The 21,595-nt window shown below is 30.9% G+C and overlaps 1 protein-coding gene across 7 annotated transcripts in view; it reads left to right on the forward strand.

The window, feature by feature from the left end:
• gce (germ cell-expressed bHLH-PAS) overlaps window positions 1-21,595 on the forward strand; it is a 77,239-nt gene that overhangs the window by 29,674 nt on the left and 25,970 nt on the right. For all 7 annotated transcript variants that reach the window (XM_075298201.1, XM_075298199.1, XM_075298200.1 and 4 more), the window contains one exon: window positions 20,393-21,142. In XM_075298201.1, coding sequence (XP_075154316.1) covers window positions 20,448-21,142 — 695 coding nt within the window. In that variant the 5' untranslated portion in view covers window positions 20,393-20,447. The remainder of the gene's footprint in view (window positions 1-20,392; window positions 21,143-21,595) is intronic.

The raw sequence follows: 21,595 nt of genomic DNA on the forward strand, positions 1-21,595 counted from the left end.
GTGGAAGCAAAAGCTTGGCTTGACAATGAGTTTCCGGACTCTGCCCCAGGGAAATCAACAATAATTGATTGGTATGCAAAATTCAAGCGTGGTCAAATGAGCACGGAGGACGGTGAACGCAGTGGACGCCCGAAAGAGGTGGTTACCGACGAAAACATCAAAAAAATCCACTAAATGATTTTGAATGACCGTAAAATGAAGTTGATCGAGATAGCAGAGGCCTTAAACATATCAAAGGAACGTGCTGGTCATATCATTCATCAATATTTGGATATGCGCACTGAAAAAAAAAGCATACTCGGTTCCAAAGATTTTGTCTTTACTTTAAAAAAATTGGTATTGATTCCGAGCCAAAGAAGCGGATAATACAAGTAAGGGTACTTTTAAGACACAATTCTCTTTTAAAATCGGATTTTGTGTACTTGCTTCTAGGAAGCAAATTTAAATTGTTCACCTTTTTTTCTTCATATGCTATCAAAGTCCTTTAAAAACAAGTTAACGACGACTTTATTTTCCAAATTAGGACTCGACTTCTAGTAGAAATTATGCTGTGTTTCAAGTAAAAAACGTCTTAAAAATAAAGTGTTGAAAAACATGTCCTATATTTGAACGATTTTTTGCTTTGTAGTCAAGATGCAAAAAGACAACAAATTTAAAGACAATTTCATTAAATTTAAAGATTTTTTCTGAATTATTAAAGTTGACCTTAGCCCAAACATTTTTTCTTTCATGTTATGATATCCATTTTTAAATCAAATCACTTAATTATAAGGACAATACGACTTCATTGAAAAGTTTATCGACCTTTGGTCAAGGAAAAAAAACTTTATACTAGAGAAATGCGTCTTCTATACTAAGGAAAATTTGCATTCGTATTTTAAAGACATGAAATCTTTGACCTCACGACAATATTTTTTTCAGTGCGGAAGCTCTGTGCAAAATGGGTGCCGCGCGAGCTCACATTTGACCAAAAACAACAACGTGTTGATGATTCTGAGCGGCGTTTGCAGCTGTTAACTCATAATACACCGAGTTTTTCCGTCACAAGTCATTGAGAACGGTGGCAAAAATTCATGAATTGGGCTTCGAATTGCTTCCCCACCCACCGTATTCTCCAGATCTGGCCCCAGCGACTTTTTCTTGTTCTCAGACCTCAAAAGGATGCTCGCAGGGAAAACATTTGGCTGCAATGAAGAGGTGATCGCCGAAACTGAGGCCTATTTTGAGGCAAAACCGAAGGAGTACTTCCAAAATGGTATCAAAAAATTGGAAGGTCGTTATAATCGTTGTATCGCTCTTGAACAGAACTATGTTGAATAATAAAAACGAATTTTGACAAAAAATTTGTTTTTTTCGTTAGACCAGGGAATTTTCAGATTTTTTTGGAGGATGTAGAAGACGCATTTCTCTGATATAAAGTTTTTTTCTTGTCCAAAAGACGATAAAGTTTTCAATGAAGTCGTTTTGTCCTTATACACGGATGAAAAAAACTGTTTTTCATATGTTTGGCTATAAACATTATATGTTTGGAACACAAATTTTTCAACACAATATTTTTGAGTGCAAGCATATAATGTTCATAAACTAGCATAACATGTTTGGGACATATATGTTAATATGTTAGAACATATTATGTTTGGGACATAAAATGTTTGTAAATATAATATGCTTGGATGCAAACATATATTAATTTAGAAATAGTCTATAAACATATATGTGTTTAGTAGCTTGGAGCGATATTGAATTAAGTTGGTGGTTGTTGCTTGTTAAATTAACATTTTATTTTTCCTTGGGCAATTGATCAGCTACTTCTTTGATCCTTACAAACTGTGTGGGCCGCTGTTCGAATCCCCGTCCGGCAAAAGGTAAAATTAAAATAAAAAAAATCATACAATTGAATAATTTCTTCTACAATGTTTGTATTACAGAAAAAGGTGCTAAGAACTAAAAAATCTCGTGGAAGTGAGAAAGATGTGGGGGAATATACAATTGGGCAGAAACAAAATTGTGAGCATTCAGGTCGAAAACCTATGTTGTTAGCACCTATATTACCTGTTTATTCTCATAATTCATTATGATTGTAAATATATAAATAAATAAATAAAATTTTGAGCACAATATTGTTTGGGAGAATTTTTTTTAAGCATATAATATTTTTGGGTGCAAAATGCTTCCAAACATATTATATGTTCACATAATAACATATTGTTTTTTGGAAGACAACATTATTGAATTTAGATGCAAAAATACAAAATGTTTAGAACTTAGACTACCCAAACATTTATTGTTTAGACCAATATGCTTTCAAACATATTATATATTGGAAGAGATCAAACATATAAATGTTTGGGCAATACCCAAAAATATATATGCTTGAAGCAAAATATGTTTGGGAGTATATGTTACAGAAGCGATTTTTTGTGAGCGTGTAGTTAAGTGTTAAATTGACTTTAATACTTCGGAAAAAAATCTTCAAAATTAGTGAAATTGCCTTTAAGTTGGTTGACATTTTGTATATTGGCTATAAAGCTAAAAAGCGTTTAAAACTAGGAGACGTTTTCTTAACATTTTCTATTTTTTACGTACGTTAGTTAAATGAACTAAAATCCATGAAAAAATTATACACAAATGAAGCATAAAAAATTTCTAAATTCGTTCTTCTCACAAAATAGTTCATTATTTATTTAAATTTGTAAATTTTACTACAAATGCGCCCATCTTGAACTTCGTATGGCACTAAAGACATTCTTGCAATTTTGAACTACAAGTTTTCCTTCAAACTACAAAACTCTCTTTAATAAGGTGAGTATTAAGTTCGAGTTTAGCCGCTAAAATCGTCTTTTTTTTACTAAAGTGAAAACTAAATCAGTAAAAAAAGGCATAAAATTATACATATTTGTTGCAGATTTCGTTATAACTATAGCCCAAAGCAAATTTTCAAAAATTGTGTATTCCTTAAAATGGATTATTAAAGAAAAGTAATCGTGAAAAAATGGCGATTTTAGCGACTAAACTCGAACTTAATACCCATCTAAATATAAGTAAAAAAATATTTATGTCTAATAAATTTTCTCAAATTTGTCGAGAAATATTTACTTACTTTTGTGATATCGGCGTAATGTCGGCGTTTGTAATACTATTTTGTTAAAATTTTCTAAAAATAATCTTAATTTTCTAAAATTAATAAACATTTTCCAATTGATAATTGTTGATAAAAACGAACTCGAGGTCTGTATGATTAATTATGATTAATTTTTACAGTTGTTGTATTATTTTTGTTCATTTCAAAAATTTTCCCGATGAAGTCTTTCAATGAAAAGACGAAATATTGAATAAATAAAAATTAATCATACAGACCTCGAGCACGTTTTTATCAACAATTATCAATTGGAAAATCTAAATACAGGTCGAATATAATAAAAACATCCATAATATAATTAAAAAACATTTTTTCTTCTTAATGGGTTCACTATTTTTTCAGCGTAAAGGCCGGTACTATGTTAATCCTTGCGATAAAATTTTATAGAAACCATTATTTCGCACATAGAAAGCGGTGTTTATTTAGGTAATAGGGAGCGCTTTTTAACAGTGAGCGATATGGAATTAAGTGGGTGGTTGCTGTTTGTTATTACAAAATTAACATTTTATTTTACCTTGAGCTGCTCCTGTGATCCTTTGTATATCCGGAACAAAAATATGACCCGTGTTTGCGTTATAAACCTACACAAATAGTTTTAATAAATAAATTATTTCTTAATTCACAGTGCAAATGGCGCCATGCTATAAAAGTCAGTTTTTCAACTCGAAAAAAAACAAAGTACCACAAATGGAAAAAATTTCGCTAGTTTTTCGCATTTTTTGGTTTTTTATCGTGTTTCAACGCGAAAACCGAACAGAGTACCGGCCTTAATGTTTAAAATGTAGTAAATTTTGTTAATGATTCTTTTTTCATACTCTTAATTGTTTAACAACAGTGTTGCAGTTGTGACAGGCACCAAAATGTTTTTCATTGGTGGATTATCCTCTCTCAGTAATACCGGTCAGTGTTGTCAGATTAGGGGATTTTTCCCGAAACTGGAGACTTTTTCTCGTGGCTGGGGATTTATTTTGACTTTGGGGATCTGGACATTAGGCTGGGAATAAAGTCGTTGTTTGAGGATTTTCTGGGGATATTTCCACCATTAATCCGATAGCATTAAATTTGTTATAGATCGTTTAAAACCGAAGTACAATAAGAATTTTACGTCAGTCTTTACGAATTAATTTAAATATTTTTTACTTTTTCTTTTTGTGCTACATTTTTAAAATAAGCGTGACACATTTATGTCGGGTGAAACTTTTTATTCCTTTGAACTTTTTTTAACTCACACTTAATGCGAGTTTCTCTATTTTTAAGGGAATTCATCGTTAGGATTGTTTATGTTTTATGAACTAAACTATAGGTTCCTTAATTTTTTGTTAAATCAATATTGTTAACAGTGTATCGACCGATTTTAGCACATAAGTCATCGTTTTTAAAACGATTCAATTCCAAATTTTGAGCAGCGGGAGGGAAAGAACAATGTCAAGTTTTATCTGTTTGTAGTTCAGTGTAATGACCGCAGAAATTTCCTTTTTGGCTTTGTCCAAAGATCTCCAAAATATTAAAAAGAAGACAAATGATGCCTGGAATATTGTAAGCTTCCTCATCCCACCATCGACTATGTAATAATTGTGGTGTTGGCAGTCTTCCCTTTGTATGTAATTTCTTTTGGCGATTTTTAATCATTTGTAAATCGTATGCGGTATGCGGACCTTTCTATCTCTTCACTCCAGCAAACCTGTATTAGATTTTAATGATAATCTTTAGCCGTTTATAATTTATAACAAAACCCCCCCAGGGTTTAGCCAGCGGACAGCAGATGGTTAATCAAATATGGTTAAAGATAGAAAACGAGTTTTGCTAAACTTTTACCACATGTTTCAATACCTCTCGTAAATTTTGAAACACCTATTTTGTCTAAACAAAACTAAATGCTAAGATAATAAGATGGTTAATGGAGAGAAGTTAAAAACAAACAAACAAACAGACCAAACAGAATAATTAATCTAGCTAACTGGCTTAGTACATATACAGAAAAAAATCAGGTTTATGGGATAAATGTAAAAATGTCTTGTTGACTTTGGGAAATTTTGATAAAAATGTAATAAAATTGAACTATAAACAACATTTTTGTTTTTTGCAATTAAACCCAGATATATTTAGCATCGATTTAACGGTGTACGTTTTTATACACTCCACCATAGGATGGGGGTATATTAACTTTGTCATTCCGTTTGTAACACATCGAAATATTGCTCTAAGACCCCATAAAGTATATATATTCTGGGTCGTGGTGAAATTCTGAGTCGATCTAACCATGTCCGTCCGTCCGTCTGTCCGGCTGTCCGTCCGTCTGTGGAAATCACGCTAACTTCCGAACGAAAGAAGCTATCGACTTGAAACTTGGCACAAGTAGTTGTTATTGATGTAGGTCGGATGGTATTGAAAATGGGTCATATCGGACCACGTTTACGTATAGCCCCCATATAAACCGATCCCCAAATTTGGCTTGGGGAGCCTCCCGGAGCAGCAAAATTCATCCGATCCGGTTGAAATTTGGTACGTGGTCTTAGTATACGGTCTCTAACAACCATGCAAAAATTGGTCCATATCGGTCCATAATTATATATAGCTCCCATATAAACCGATCCCCAGATTTGACCACCAGAGCCTCTTGGAGGAGCAAAATTCATCCGATCCGGTTGAAATTTAGTACGTGGTATTAGTATACGGTTTTTAACAACCATGAAAAAATTGGTCCATATCGGTCAATAATTATATATAGCCCCCATATAAACCGATCCCCAGATTTGACCTCCGGAGCCTCTTGGAGGGGCAAAATTCATCCGATCCGGTTGAAATTTGGTACCTGATGTTAGTTTACGGCCTCTAATAACCATGCAAAAATTGGTCCATATCGGTCCATAATTATATATAGCCCCCATATAAACCGATCCCCAGATTTGACCTCCGGAGCCTCTTGGAAGAGCAAAATTCATCCGATCCAGTTGAAATTTGGTACATGGTGTTAGTATATGGTCTCTAACAACCATGCAAAAATTGGTCCATATCGGTCCATAATTATATATAGTTCCCATATAAACCGTCCCCAGATTTGACGTCCGGAACCTCTTGGAGGAGCAAAAGTCATCCGATACGGTTGAAATTTGGTACATTTTGTCAATATATGGCCTCTAACAGCCATGTAAAAATTGGTCCATATCGGTCTTTAGTTATATATAGCCGATGACTTATTACACAAAAATTGGTCCATATCGCCAAAAACAATCTACCAAAACTTTATTTCCATAGAAAATTTTGTCAAATTTTATTACTATAGAAAGTTTTGTCAAAATTTCATTTCTATAGAAAGTTTTGTCAAAAGTTTATTTCTATACAAATGTTAGTCAAAATTTTATTTCCATAGAAAATGTTGTAATCTACCAAAACTTTATTTCCATAGAAAATTTTGTCAAATTTTATTACTATAGAAAGTTTTGTTAAAATTTCATTTCTATAGAAAGTTTTATCAAAAGTTTATTTCTATAGAAATGTTTGTCAAAATTTTATTTCTATAGAAAATTTTGTAAAAAATTTATTTCTGTAGAAAATTTTGTCAACATTTTATTTCTATACAAAATTTTGTCAAAATTTCATTTCTATACAAAATTTTGTCAACATTTTATTTCTATAGAAATTTTTGTCAAAATTGTATTGCTATAGAAAATTTTGTCAACATTTTACTTTCATAGAAAATTTTGTCAACATTTTATTTCTATAGAAAATTTTGTCAAGTTTTTATTTCTATAGAAAATTTTGTCAAATTTTTATTTCTATAGAACATTTTGTCAAAATTTTATTTCTATAGAAAATTTTGTCAAGGTTTCATTTCTATAGAAAATTTTGTCAAAATTTTATTTCTATAGAAAATTTTGTCAAACTAGATTATATACGTATTTAATCGGCCTTTTTTTGTTTAATATATACCCCGTATGGGCTAACTTACAATTTAGAAGACAGTGTTAAAAAGTTTTACGATACCTTGCCATCGGCAAGTGTTATCGCAACCCAAGTAATTCGATTGTGGATGACAGCCTTTAGTAGAAGTTCCTACGCAAAAAATTTTCCTGTTACTCACTCATTGGCAGATGATGTGATCGATGTTTGCCGTCAATATTCATAACAATAGGAAATTCACATCGATACCATCTTCAACTCGCAAATCCATCCCCCCCCCCCCCCCCACTCCAGTCATTGAACTATAGTATATAGAAACAAGTATATACGGCCGTAAGTTCGGCCAGGCCGAATCTTATGTACCCTCCACCATGGATTGCGTAGAAACTTCTTCTAAACACTGCCATCCACAATCGAATTACTTAAGTTGCGGTAACGCTTGCCGATGGCAAGGTATCTAAAAACCTCCTAACACCGTTTTCTAAATTGTATGTAAGTCCATACGTGGTTATATTAAATCAAAAAAGATCGATCAAATACGTATATAATTCAGTTTGACAAAATTTTCTATAGACATAAAAAAAATTTAAAAAAAATTTCTATAGAAATAAAATTTTCACAAAATTTTCTATACACGGATGAAAAAGGCTGTTATTCATATGTTTGGCTATAAACATTATATGTTTGGAACACAAATTTTTAAACACAATATTTGTGAGTGCAAGCATATAATGTTCATAAACTAGCATAACATGTTTGGGACATATATGTTAATATGTTAGAACATATTATGTTTGGGACATAAAATGTTTGTAAATATAATATGCTTGGATGCAAACATATATTAATTTAGAAATAGCCTATAAACATATATGTGTTTAGTAGCTTGGAGCGCTATTTAACAGGGAGCGATATTGAATTAAGTTGGTGGTTGTTGCTTGTTATTACAAAATTAACATTTTATTTTTCCTTGGGCAATTGATCAGCTACTTCTTTGATCCTTACAAACTGTGTGGTCCGCTGTTCGAATCCCCGTCCGGCAAAAGGTAAAATTAAAATAAAAAAAAATCATAAAATTGAATAATTTCTTCTACAATGTTTGTATTACAAAAAAAAGGTGCTAAGAACTAAAAAATCTCGTGGAAGTGAGAAAGATGTCGGGGAATATACAATTGGGCAGAAACAAAATTTTGAGCATTCAGGTCGAAAACCTATGTTGTTAGCAACTATATTACCTGTTTATTTTCATAATACATTATGATTGTAAATATATAAATAAATAAATAAAATTTTGAGCACAATATTGTTTGGGAGAATTTTTTTAAGCATATAATATTTTTGGGTGCAAAATACTTCCAAATATATTATATGTTCACATAATAACATATTGTTTTTTGGAAGACAACATTATTGAATTTGGATGCAAAAATACAAAATGTTTGGAACTTAGACTACCCAAACATATATTGTTTAGACCAATATGCTTTCAAACATATTATATATTGGTAGAGATCAAACATATAAATGTTTGGGCAATACCCAAAAATGTATATGCTTGAAGCAAAATATGTTTGGGAGTATATGTTACAGAAGCGATTTTTTGTGAGGGTGTAGAAAGAAAATTTTGACAAAATTTTCTACAGAAATAAAATTTTAACAAACTTTTCTATAGAAATAAAATTTTAACAAAATTTTCTATAGAAATAAAATTTTGACTAAATTATCTATAGAAATAAAATTTAAAAAAAAAAATTCTATAGAAATAAAATTTTTACAAAATTTCCTATAGAAGTAAAATTTGGAAAAAATCTATAGAAATAAAATTTGGAAAAAAAATTTCTATAGAAATAAAATTTTGACTAAATTTTCTATAGAAATTAAATTTTGACAAGATTTTCTATACACCCTCACAAAAAATCGCTTCTGTAACATATACTCCCAAACATATTTTGCTTCAAGCATATACATTTTTGGGTATTGCCCAAACATTTATATGTTTGATCTCTTCCAATATATAATACGTTTGAAAGCATATTGGTCTAAACAATATATGTTTGGGTAGTCTATGTTCCAAACATTTTGTATTTTTGCATCCAAATTCAATAATGTTGTCTTCCAAAAAACAACATGTTATTATGTGACCATATAATATGTTTGGAAGCATTTTGCACCCACAAATATTATATGCTTAAAAAAATTCTCCCAAACAATATTGTGCTCAAAATTTTATTTATTTATTTATATATTTACAATCATAATGAATTATGAAAATAAACAGGTAATATAGGTGCTAACAACATAGGTTTTCGACCTGAATGCTCAAAATTTTGTTTCTGCCTAATTGTATATTCCCTCACATCTTTCTCACTTCCACGAGATTTTTTAGTTCTTAGCACCTTTTTCTGTAATACAAACATTGTAGAAGAAATTATTCAATTTTATGATTTCTTTATTTTAATTTTACCTTTTGCCGGACGGGGATTCGAACAGCGGACCACACAGTTTGTAAGGATGAAAGAAGTAGCTGATCAATTGCCCAAGGGAAAATAAAATATTAATTTTGTAATAACAAGCAACAACCACCAACTTAATTCAATATCGCTCCCTATTAAATAGCGCTCCAAGCTACTAAACACATATATGTTTATAGGCTATTTCTAAATTAATATATGTTTGCATCCAAGCATATTATATTTACAAACATTTTTGTCCCAAATATAATATGTTCTAACATATTAACATATATGTCCCAAACATGTTATGCTAGTTTATGAACATTATATGTTTGCACTCAAAAATATTATGTTTAACAATGTGTGTTCCAAACATATAATGTTTATAGCCGAACATATGAAAAACAGTCTTTTTCATCCGTGTAGAAATAAAATTTTAACAAAAATTTTCTATAGAAATAAAATTTTAACAAAATTTTCTATAGAAATAAAATTTTGGTAGATTATTTTTGGCTCGAGTGGCAACCATGATTATGAACCGTTATCATGTGCTGACACCACGTACCAAATTTCAATCGGATCGGATGACTTTTGCTCCTCTAAGAGGCTACGGAAGTCAAATCTGGGGATCGGTTTATATGGGGGCTATATATAATTATGGGCCGATGTGGACCAATTTTTGCATGGTCGTTAGAGAACATATACCAACACCATGTACCAAATTTCAGCCGGATCGGATGAAATTTGCTTCTCTAGAGCAATCGCAAGCCAAATTTGGGGGCTATACGTAAAAGTGGACCGATATGGCCCATTTGCAATACCATCCGACCTACATCAATAACAACTACTTGTGCCAAGTTTCAAGTCGATAGCTTGTTTTGTTCGGAAGTTAGCGTGATTTCAACAGACGCACGGACGGACGGACATGCTCAGATCGACTCAGAATTTCACCACGACCCAGAATATATATATACTTTATGGGGTCTTAGAGCAATATTTCGATGTGTTACAAACGGAATGACAAAGTTAATATACCCCCATCCTATGGTGGATGGTATAAAAATGGAGTTCAAAATTTGCAAAAATGCCTTTATCGCAATACAAACTTCAAGATGGACACATAATTGGTAAACATTTACACATTTTAAGAAATTCTGAACTATTTTTATAAATCTTTATGTTTCATTTGTGTATAATTTTTTTCACATTTGTTAGTTCATTTACATAAAGCACGAAAAAAATTATTAGAGTCAAAGAAAATTTCACAAAACTTAATAATTCAATGAACTAAATTAGAATTAAATTGGTTTTAGTTCTGTGTTTTTTTTAAGTGTAGCACATATTTTATCGCAAATTATCTGTACACTTAAAAATTTTTTGAAGACATTTCCTCTATTTTACTTGTTCTTGGAGCCACCGTGGAGCAATGGTTAGTATGCCCGCCTTGCATTCACAGGGTCGTGGGTTCAAACCCAGTTTCGACCAAACACCATTTCTGAGTTTTTAAAAGCTTCTCTAAGTGATTTCACTGCAATGTGGAAAACCGTTTGGACTCGGCTATAAAAAGGAGGTCTCTTGTCATTGAGCTTAACATAGAATCGGACAGAACTTAGTGAAAAGAGAGAAGTTCATCACAATGGACTGAATAGTCTAAATGAGCCTGAAATATCGGGCTGCCACTATACCTAACCTTGTCCTTGCTATATTTTATACCCGGTAAATTCAGAAAATTTTAAATTATTGCAAAAACTGCGTAAAATATAGGATTTTTGTATATTTCTTTGGATTAACTTTTAATGAAGTGAAAATTAAGTCCATCTGCAGAATATTATTTTTGAATATCCATTAAAAGTGAGGACTTGGAAAGAACTTCCAATTTTCTTGGTGGCTATTAGTACAGTATAAGTACAATTTTCGCAATGAAACTTAATCGGTATTTTCGATTCGCGGAAAATTGGTTATTACATAATATTTTCTTTGAGGTAATCAAAACTTGTTATTTACAAATGCCGTTAAGGCATGGTGTAACCTCACAAACTTAAGTTGGGCAATCTTTAGAAAAATTCTTTGACGACATAATTAATTTCGATTCATAGCAATGTCAGTTTGGGACAAAAAAGACTGAATTTATTTGTCCTATAAACAAATTTACCTTTTTTTGTTTAAAATCTCTATTTAGAAAATATTTACTTGTGCTTATAAAAAAGTGTTAAATTTATTCTATATATAAATAATACTTTTTTTAAATTTAGTAAGCATATAACACAAATTTTCTTGCTGCTAAATCGATCGATTGTTAGTCTAATGCGACACCAAAATTGACTCAATAAATTACAGTTTTACGTGAGCACACGTCCCATTGCGAGAAGCAAAATACAATGTCTTGAGTAAATATTAGGTGAAATGTTCGAACTTCTTTATATTATTGACAAATACTCTATGGCACTACGTAAAGTGCCATTAAATAACAATAACAACAATAACTGTAAGCAATAATAAAATCAGCAATTCCAAACAATCTCAAGTAAATATTGTGAATTGAAGAACAACACTTACAGTACATACCACTTGCTTAGGGTAAAACAAAAAAATATATATAAACAACAAATAAAATGAAAAATGGAAAAACATATTGTTCTGTTGATGTCAACATTGAAATAGATATATTTTAAATAAATTTTATTTGTTAACAATTGCTCTTGCAGTACAGTGACGATAGTAGGAATAACCAATTAATATATTATTTAAGAGGTAGTCTTGTGCTCTTCATATGGGCGAACAAATGTCAAGGTGTACAGGGGGCTATAAGTAGAAATTGCTTGTCGGCCAATTTGTTACCAATGCAGCTTTGTTCGAAAAAAAAACGTAAAAGGAGCCACCTTCCCACAAACACTCTTTACTTTACTTATTTTCCATAGTCTTGTTTTTATTACTTTTGACGTTTTTAATTCGTAAATTTATCGAACACACAAATATTATTTATATTTTTCGTGAGACACATCGATTTTGTGAAACACATTGACGCAAAATTCATGACATTATATTGGCAGAGACATCTAGCGCTTCTGTTTTGCAATGATAATCTTAATCTGAATAGCCTTTGCAAATTGTGAAAACAACAAATATATGGGTCAAAGCTAATTTATAATCCGAGAGCGGGAGATAAGAAGCTCAAATGAGAAGAGAAAAGTAATCATGTAATGTCCACATCAATAATGAGAGGAGAAAAGTACACATCAATAATCAAATAAATACATGCATATGTATATGAAGGTATGGAACTGTTTACAAACGGACAATTGGACACTCAAAAAAAAAAGTGAACTCTATATGGCACTTTAATTCTACTTTAATAAATGGATTTATTGTGTTTTGAGAAAGTTTCCTTGACTTTAAAAAATATTTGCATACTTCAGTTAAATTAAAGGGCACAAAATTATACACAAATGTAGCATAAAGATTTACTAAATTCGTGTCTCTCATAAAATAGTTTAGACTTTTTTTAAATTTGTAAATTTTACCAATAATGTACTATCGAGAACTTCGTATGGTCCTAAAAGCATTTTTTCAATTGTGAACTCCAATGTTTTCCTTCAAACTACGAAATTTTCTTTAACAAGTGACAAAAATAATTATTTTTAATAATTTTTCTTGAATATTTAGAAAAATATTTACTTATTTTTTTTAATCGGCGTGACATCTTTATTTATAATTTTTATAATGTTAAGTATTGCGAGTTTCCTATTCTAAGTAAAAGTTTTAATAACTTTGAATTTTAAACAAGAGTTCAAAATAATGATTATTATGACCTACATTTTTTTCTGTGTACAAATTAAAAGTAAAATCTATTTGTGGATTATCTTGCCACTAAAACTTGCAAAAAATGTTTATAAATATGTATGTTTATTCTTTTTTTATTGTCGCAATTTCGAGCATGTTAATGTGAGTAAATCTGTGTGCATTAGTATTAGCCAAAATTCTAATAAATAAATAGAAACAAAGTATGAAAGAGTAAAACGAATTAATAAAAAAAATACCAAAATGTTTTGGAATTAAACCGGTTTGTTTGCTGGTACTTATGTCCCCCAAAAACCCACAGATATATATGTACATATGAATCGTTATATTACTTAGTTGGTTTATTATTAATGAAATGTCTATCCAAGGATTTTCATAGATATTGTGTAGTAGTTTTTAATCCGCACTAATCAATATTAATAGTTTACTTAATTATTTTTTAATTGGTAATACTTGTTTTACTCCATTATTTATACGATTGATTTAGGAAGGACATTTATTTCACTTCCCTAAAAATAACATGTACCCTATAAAATTTGCCCGTTGGTAGGGATTTTGATCCGATTTTGGAAAAATGTTGATCCAAAATAAAATTTAGTTATGGCAACGCTGCTTCTGACATGCAGAGAAAAATAGTTTGAAAGTCATTGGGATTGCATTGATTTGAGCAAGAGAGTGTGTTAAAGCAGTGGGCGTAATATGATTTAGGTTGTGTGGGGGAGAGTAGTGGTGGATTGGAGGTTTCAAATGTTAAAATGAGCAGATAACTGGATATTTGTGCTAATGCTGTTCAAAATGTTAATTACGAAATTAAACTTATTTCTTTTAAGAAATTTTTAAATATAAAAATGGAGAAAAATAAATTAATCTATATTAACTAAATATGTAGCTGAAATAGGGATGTCATATAGGGATGTTTCAAGAGCATTATATTACTCCTGCCGAGAAAACAATTTCATTATACTCTAATAAACCCAATTTGTCGAATTTTCCCAAATTTTGCAAGGTTTCATCTATAAACTGAAACTGGAGTAATTTAATGTATTGTATTACCATTAAACTAAAATTAAGATTTTTTATAAATTAGCAATGATAAAGAAATGGGGAGACCACCGATATAATTGAATTAAACAGTCATCATAAGACATTTTTGTGAACATTTCAGATATTTTTATATAAAAAAATCCCATAATTTTTATTAACCTATATTTTGTTTTAACATTTAACCATGTGAGAATGATTAATGGTTACACAAATTGAAGACATTTGTGATTAATCCCACACGGGAATAACATGAAATACTATTTCATTAAAAAGTTCTGATATATATGTAGAGAAATCGGTATTTATATTTTTATTCTGTAAAACTAAATCTGCTCTAATTTAGGGTGGTTCAATGCCCATATTATTTTTTTTAATAGTTTTTAGAGAATCACTAATGACAAATATATGAGGAAATAATCAAAATTTTCTTCATGTACTTACACTCAAAAAAAAAGTGAAGCCTCTATTTCACTAAAGCCAATTTCACTATATTTTAGTTCATGGAATTATTATGTCTGGAGAAAGTTTCCTTTACTCTAATAATTGTTTGCGTACAATAGTTACCCTTTCAACATTTTTTGAATTTGACGGCACTACTGAAAAACCTCACCATGTCGAAAACAATCGTTTACGACATCAAAAACTCGTCGAAAAAGCACCGTCACTATTGAGAAGTTGTACCACGCCAAGTTACTACAAAAAAGTTTCTCATCAGTGCAATAATTAGGTGCCTTTTTAGATCAATTTAGAACGACGCCAATAAGAGCCCCTTCAAACTGTCAGAAAAAGTGCATTTTAAGGTAGTTGTAAAAGAATCTTTGTGTGCAACTAAAAGACGATTGTGTAGATGTTTATTAATTTGATTAAACATTTATAAATTCTTATAAATATAACATTTATCCGTTTATCTCATCACATTCAACATAATTTTTTCATTAATAAAATAATGATGTTGATTTACACGTAGCAAGTTACATGTTGCAGCGTCTATCAGCCGTTTGTTTTTTTCGATGGAGGGAGCGTGTCTGGAAAAATATCTGAAAAAACAATCACTTTATTCCATTTGGCAAGTCGAAAATTGTTCACCATATACCTTTCACAATTTTAGGCATAATAACTATGTTTTCAGCACTTTATTTTCGTTTTTATTTAAATACATTATAATAATCTAGTTGCGCTTGGCGTTTCACAAAATTTAAAATGGCTTTTCTAACAGTAGTGATGGCAAAATACTTTCATGTACATTTTGTACTTTTTGATATGCTCAGTTGGCGATTGTTGTAGTTACATTTACTAGTCTGTGGTAGTGATGAGGATGAAATGGAACTTTGAAATGTTGGCAGGGTAAATGAACTAAAAAACGGGAAAAATTATACAAAAATGAAGCAAAAAAAATACTAAATTCGTACTTCTCACAAAATAGTTCATTATTTCTTTAAATTTGTAAATTTTACTACAAATGAGCCCATCTTGAACTTTTTATGACACGAAAGACATTCTTGCAATTTTGTACTCCAATTTTTTGCTTCAATCTACAAAATTTTCTTTAACAAGTGAAAATAATTAATTATATCTAATAAATTTTCTTCAATTTGTATATTTACTTAATTTTGTGATATCGGCGTGATGTCAGTGTAGATGTAATACTGTATAGTTAAAATTTTCTAAAAATAATTTAAATTTTCTAAAATTAAGCAAAGTTTTTCTTCATGGTGGGTTCACCTTTTTTCAGTGTACCCTAATTTGGGTCTCATTTCTCAACAATTTGAATTTGAAACACTAATATTTTAAGAACATCGTTTTCAATTATTTTCCTACTTAATCTTGCTATTGTTTCTCTACTGATTAAGCCCAAATTTTGTTTTAATCCTAAATGTTTTGCTTTTACTTTGTTATGTGTAAATCTTTTAATTTTAACTTTATTTTATTATGATAGATAAGATCTTGCGTTCTAAAATGTACTTTATATAAACTTAGAAAGCGATATTTTTGAAGTGAGATAATTGCTTGTTTGTGTGAATTTTATACCAACTTGTTTTGATTTTTGAACTATAGTTAGCCAAATACATTTTTATACCCTGCGCCACACTGTGGAACAGGGTATTATAAGTTAGTGCACATGTTTGTAACACCCAGAAGGAGACGAGATAGACACATGGTGTCTTTGGCAATAATGCTCAGGGTGGGTCCCTGAGTCGATATAACCATGTACATCTGTCCGTCCGTCCGTCCGTCTGTCTGTGAACACATTTTTGTGACCAATCGCCTTCAAATTTGGCACATGTTCCTGATTTGGGTCAGAATAGAACCCTATAGATTTTGGAAGAAATCGGTTCAGATTTAGATATAGCTCCCATATATATCTTTCGCCTGATATGCACTAATATGGACCCAGCAGCCAGAGTTTTATACCGATTTGCTTGAAATTTTGTACAAACATAACACTTAGTCGTATAGTCAAGTGTGCAAAATTTGATTGAAATCACTTCAGATTTAGATATAGTTCCCATATATATCTTTCGCCCGATATGGACTTATATGGGCCCAGAAGCCAGCTTTTTGGCCGAATTTGGTTGACATTTTGTACTAGGACTACAATTAGTAGTATAGTCAAGTGTGCAAAATTTTATTGAAATCGATTCAGATTTAGATATAGCTCCCATATATATCTTTCGTCCGATATGGACTAATATGGTCGTAAAAGCCAGAGTTTTGGCCCAATTTGGTTGAAATTTTGCACAAGGAGTGCAATTGGTAGTATAGTCATGTGTGCCAAATTTGATTGAAATCGGTTCAGATTTAGATATAGCTCCCATATATATGTTTTCTGATTCCGACAAAAATGGTCAAAATACCAACATTTACCTTGTTAAATCGCCACTGCTTAGTCGAAAAGTTGTAAAAATGACTCTAATTTTCCTAAACTTCTAATACATATATATATAGAGCGATAATCATAAATAAACTTTTGCGAAGTTTCCTTAAAATTGCTTCAGATTTAAATGTTTCCCTTATGTTTTTACTAAAATTGTGTTCCACCCTAGTGCATTAGCCAACTTAAATTTTTAGTCTATAGATTTTGTAAAAGTCTATCAAATTCTTTATATATAGCACTCAACACATTTGACGGATGTGATATGGTATCGAAAATTTAGTCTACAAAGTGGTGCAGGATATAAATAGTCGGCCCCGCCCGACTTTAGACTTTCCTTACTTGTTTGTTCATGTAGGTGATAATTAAATAGGTATTTGAGAGATAATATACTCTTTACGCAAAATCGCAGCACTTCAAGCAAGAAGTATTTACGATAGTTTTTGTGGTAATGGAACCAAATTGCAATGGGAAAATGCATTTCATGTAATTGATGACAAATGACATAGGCAACGTTATCAGTAAGCCGTTAAAAATTACAAACTGAATGCTAGTCATGACAGTTGCTGATAAATGTGGCTCCAATTGGATTTGTACATCCGAATGGAAAATTTATCGCTGGTAATCATGATTAGATGATTTTTCATTTTATTTATTTGTTTAGTTCCATATATAAGTTCACTATGGAAGTATTTCAAAGTCTGATTTTATCCCCATCGCCACCATAGCCCCTTAAATGGCACTACGACAACCGCCAACTGTGATGAGAAATCTATCAAAAAACAGAAACAAACTTGAGATCCTTTTGTCATCACTATAGTTAAAGGAGTCATTTTGTAGTGAAGCAATAGTAAATTTATTCTTATTAATTACTTAAAAAAAAAAAAAAACAAAGAAAACATTATGATAGGAGAGAAGTTCACAACTGTGGTACCACAGTCGTGTGAATATTCTAGTGAGCCTGAAATATCGGATTGTCGCCATACCCAACCAACAACCTGTTAATAGGAAATATTTTATTCCGTGTAAGGAGTAGTACAACTTCTCACCAATGGAGGCGCTGTATACACAAAATTTAGATATCGTCCACGAGTGTCTCCAAATCCAGAAATGTTGGCAGGGATATAGAAATAGATTCTTTAAGGCAGTCGAATTCTTGTGCATTTGTGAGACTGCTTTTGATTTTTTGTTTGTTTACATCCAATGGGTCTTGAATGAGAAGTGAATTCTCTCGTGTTATAAATTACATGTGACCGGATATCGATCAGTTGTCGTTGAACTCTTTTTGCATTCTGACAATCATTATCGAAAGCAAGCTGTTGGGTGTGTGTGTTTGTAATTCATTTGTCGAATTTTCATGTAATCCCTTGCAAGATTTCATTGCAGCCTAAGTTGTTCCACACATGCAAGGAAATTTAAATTTATATGCAAATTCTTGTGGTTAGCTACTGATTACAACGTTCCTTTCAATGCCTCTGTTTACATCAAGGGACAATAGGCAGATAACTGTAGCAACGAGTTAACCGAATATGATGTTACATTTTGTAGATCGATCATCGACTGCAGTCGGTGGCAAATGTTGTGATAAGCAAAGATTGAAAAAAAAAAACACAGGATACGAAAGCCATCAAAGATTCTAGAGATCACCGAATTGCATTTCCCTAATTTAAAAGATTGGTATTTTAAAAATAATTTTCAATTCTTCTTCGATATGACTTAATTATATTCTTTTACATGAACAACATGAAATGGCACTTCCTTATTTCTTAAAAACCCCAGCAGCAGTAAGACATCAATAACGAAAACAATTATTGTAAGATTATGCGAAAAAAAAGTTAAATGTAATTTAAAGTCATGCTACAAAATATCTAGAAACTGTTTTGAATACACTCAAATTTAACTTTATTTTATTTCATGGAAATTATTATGGTTAAATTAAAATTTATCCAATACTAAAATGTTTCCTTCACTTTAATTATTGTTTTATTTTTTTTTTGGTACGTTATTTAAATTAAGTAAAAAAGGAGAAAAAATTATACACAAATGAAACATAAAAAGTTATAAAATTTATTTTTCCCATATATTAGTTCTGACTTTTCTAGAATTTTTAAAATTAAAATACAGTTTAGTTAAACTTCAATCCAATTTCCAATTAATTGAGTTTTGCAATCGACATCAACTAATTTTTTGAATTAAATTGTTAACTCGAACAAATAATTGTTTAATAAAAACCCCGAAAAATATAATTGCATAGAAAAAAATATCACCAAAATATTTCCAATTAAAAAGGTCATTGAACCTGAAATTTTTTTCAATTAAAAAATTAATTGATAAATTAACTTCTTACTCTAACCGAAACATTAATTCAATTAGGTCAATGATTGAAATTTTTTAATTAAAAAAGTTAATTGATACAATTAACTCGGGAGACCAAGTCACTTGAATAAATTATTGATTTTTTTTTTAATTTTAATAAACAAAAAAAACAAAGACAATTAAGAAAATGATTGAAAGTAGTTACATCTTTAATTAAAAAATTACTTGATACAATCATTGTTTTAATCAAACTAAAACACAAAGTTAGTTAAGAAAACGAGCGAAAATTTTCGGGGTTTTTATTAAACAATTAATTGTTTAAATTAACAATTTAATTTAAACAATTAGTCGATGTCGATTGCAAAACTCAATTAATTGTTCAACTGATTTAATTAAAAAGTTAATTGGAATTTTACTTGAAGTTTAACTAATTAAACAATTAAAAAACTAATTGAGTTTTCCAATCAACATAAATTAATGGTTTTTATTGACTCAATTAAAAAATTAATTATTTTTTGCAATCAACATCAATTATTTTTTAATTGTTTCAATTTTTTTTTAATTGAATAAATTAAAAAATTCATTGAAATTTTGAAATCAATTTGTTTTTTAATCAAATATGTTTTTATGCTATCATTTTCGGAACTGAAAACATATCAACTAAGAAATTAATTAGATGAATTAATATCGTGATTAAATCATGAAATTGTGTGTGTGTGTTGTCCACATTCTCCCTTATGAATCTTTTTGATCTATTTATAGCATTAGATTATTTCTAGTAAATTATTTTTAGCAACAGATTTTATTTACTTTGTGTGTGTGTGTTTTTTTTTTCATTTTTAATGAAATTTTTATTTAATTTTCTTTCAGTTTATATTGATCTCGGTCATTTAACTCCAATGGAAATGTCATATCTAAACTTGAAATGGGACCAGAAAACATTCCACAATTGAGCGAAAGAAGTATAATGTCTGTGAATGTAGGTAATGGTTGCAAAAACTCCATCATGGATATCCCAAATGCAAAAGCTGACGAAGAAATCACATCGTGGGGCCCAGACAATGATAATGTCACCGAAGTGGGCGATGACAATACGTCACAAGTTGGATCCGATTATTCTGAAATGCCCAATAGTGATAATGCCCAATTCTTTAATGCCATGCCACTTGAAGGCTATCATCACCACCACGAGGATATCAAATATCATCCGTCGGAAATGATGCTGAGGCCAACGTCATCGTCGACAATACAATTCAATTATAACTTCCCTCCACTGTCATCATTAGCTATGCCCCCAACTCAACGCCCACACCACCACCTGCCAGAAAATGTTCCAGCGGAACAACATCATCGTCATCATCATCATCATCATCACCCGCCCCATCATGCACATCCTCAAGGACTCATGCGTAATGATGCACGGGATTTGTGTGCATCACCCACAGTCGAATGCATGCCACATGCTCATCCTAGTCAAAATTACTTCCATTCAAATATGTGGTATCCAAATGCACCTATCGGTGGCCCCTATCGATCCTATGGATCCCATTCCTATGGACGTCAATTTCCCCCACAATATTCCCACGACCATATGATGGACATGTTTCAATTATCCAATAGGTAAGTTCTATTGCTCCAATCTTCCAATTCCGCAATACACTTGAACCCAATGAATCAAAAACAACAACAGGTTGCCTTGCCACATATAATGAAAAAGGGACATTTGATTTAATACGCCATCAAAAATAGATTTTCCTATTCCTACCCTGGATGGCTCTTTCATTTGTCTGCTATAGTGAAGGAGACAACGTCAGCTCTAGTAACAAATCTCTACGCGTGGCCATTTCTCCCTTGTCTGAAAAGTAGTCACAACCACGCAATAACTCAAAACGAGCATCTCTCAAGGAGCATTTCTTCTTAATTCATTCAAACAATACAAACAGAAGAATTCCTGGAATACAAAAAAAAAAAAAAAACAATCTTGGAAGACAAAATCTAGAGTATGCACAACAAATAACAAAGCAACTTCAAAATCTAATATCCCGCAGGATGAAGCTTCCATGAGAGAGGATA

This window comes from Haematobia irritans, chromosome 3 (genome assembly GCF_050003625.1).
Source record: "Haematobia irritans isolate KBUSLIRL chromosome 3, ASM5000362v1, whole genome shotgun sequence".
Taxonomy (NCBI): Eukaryota; Metazoa; Arthropoda; class Insecta; order Diptera; family Muscidae; genus Haematobia; species Haematobia irritans.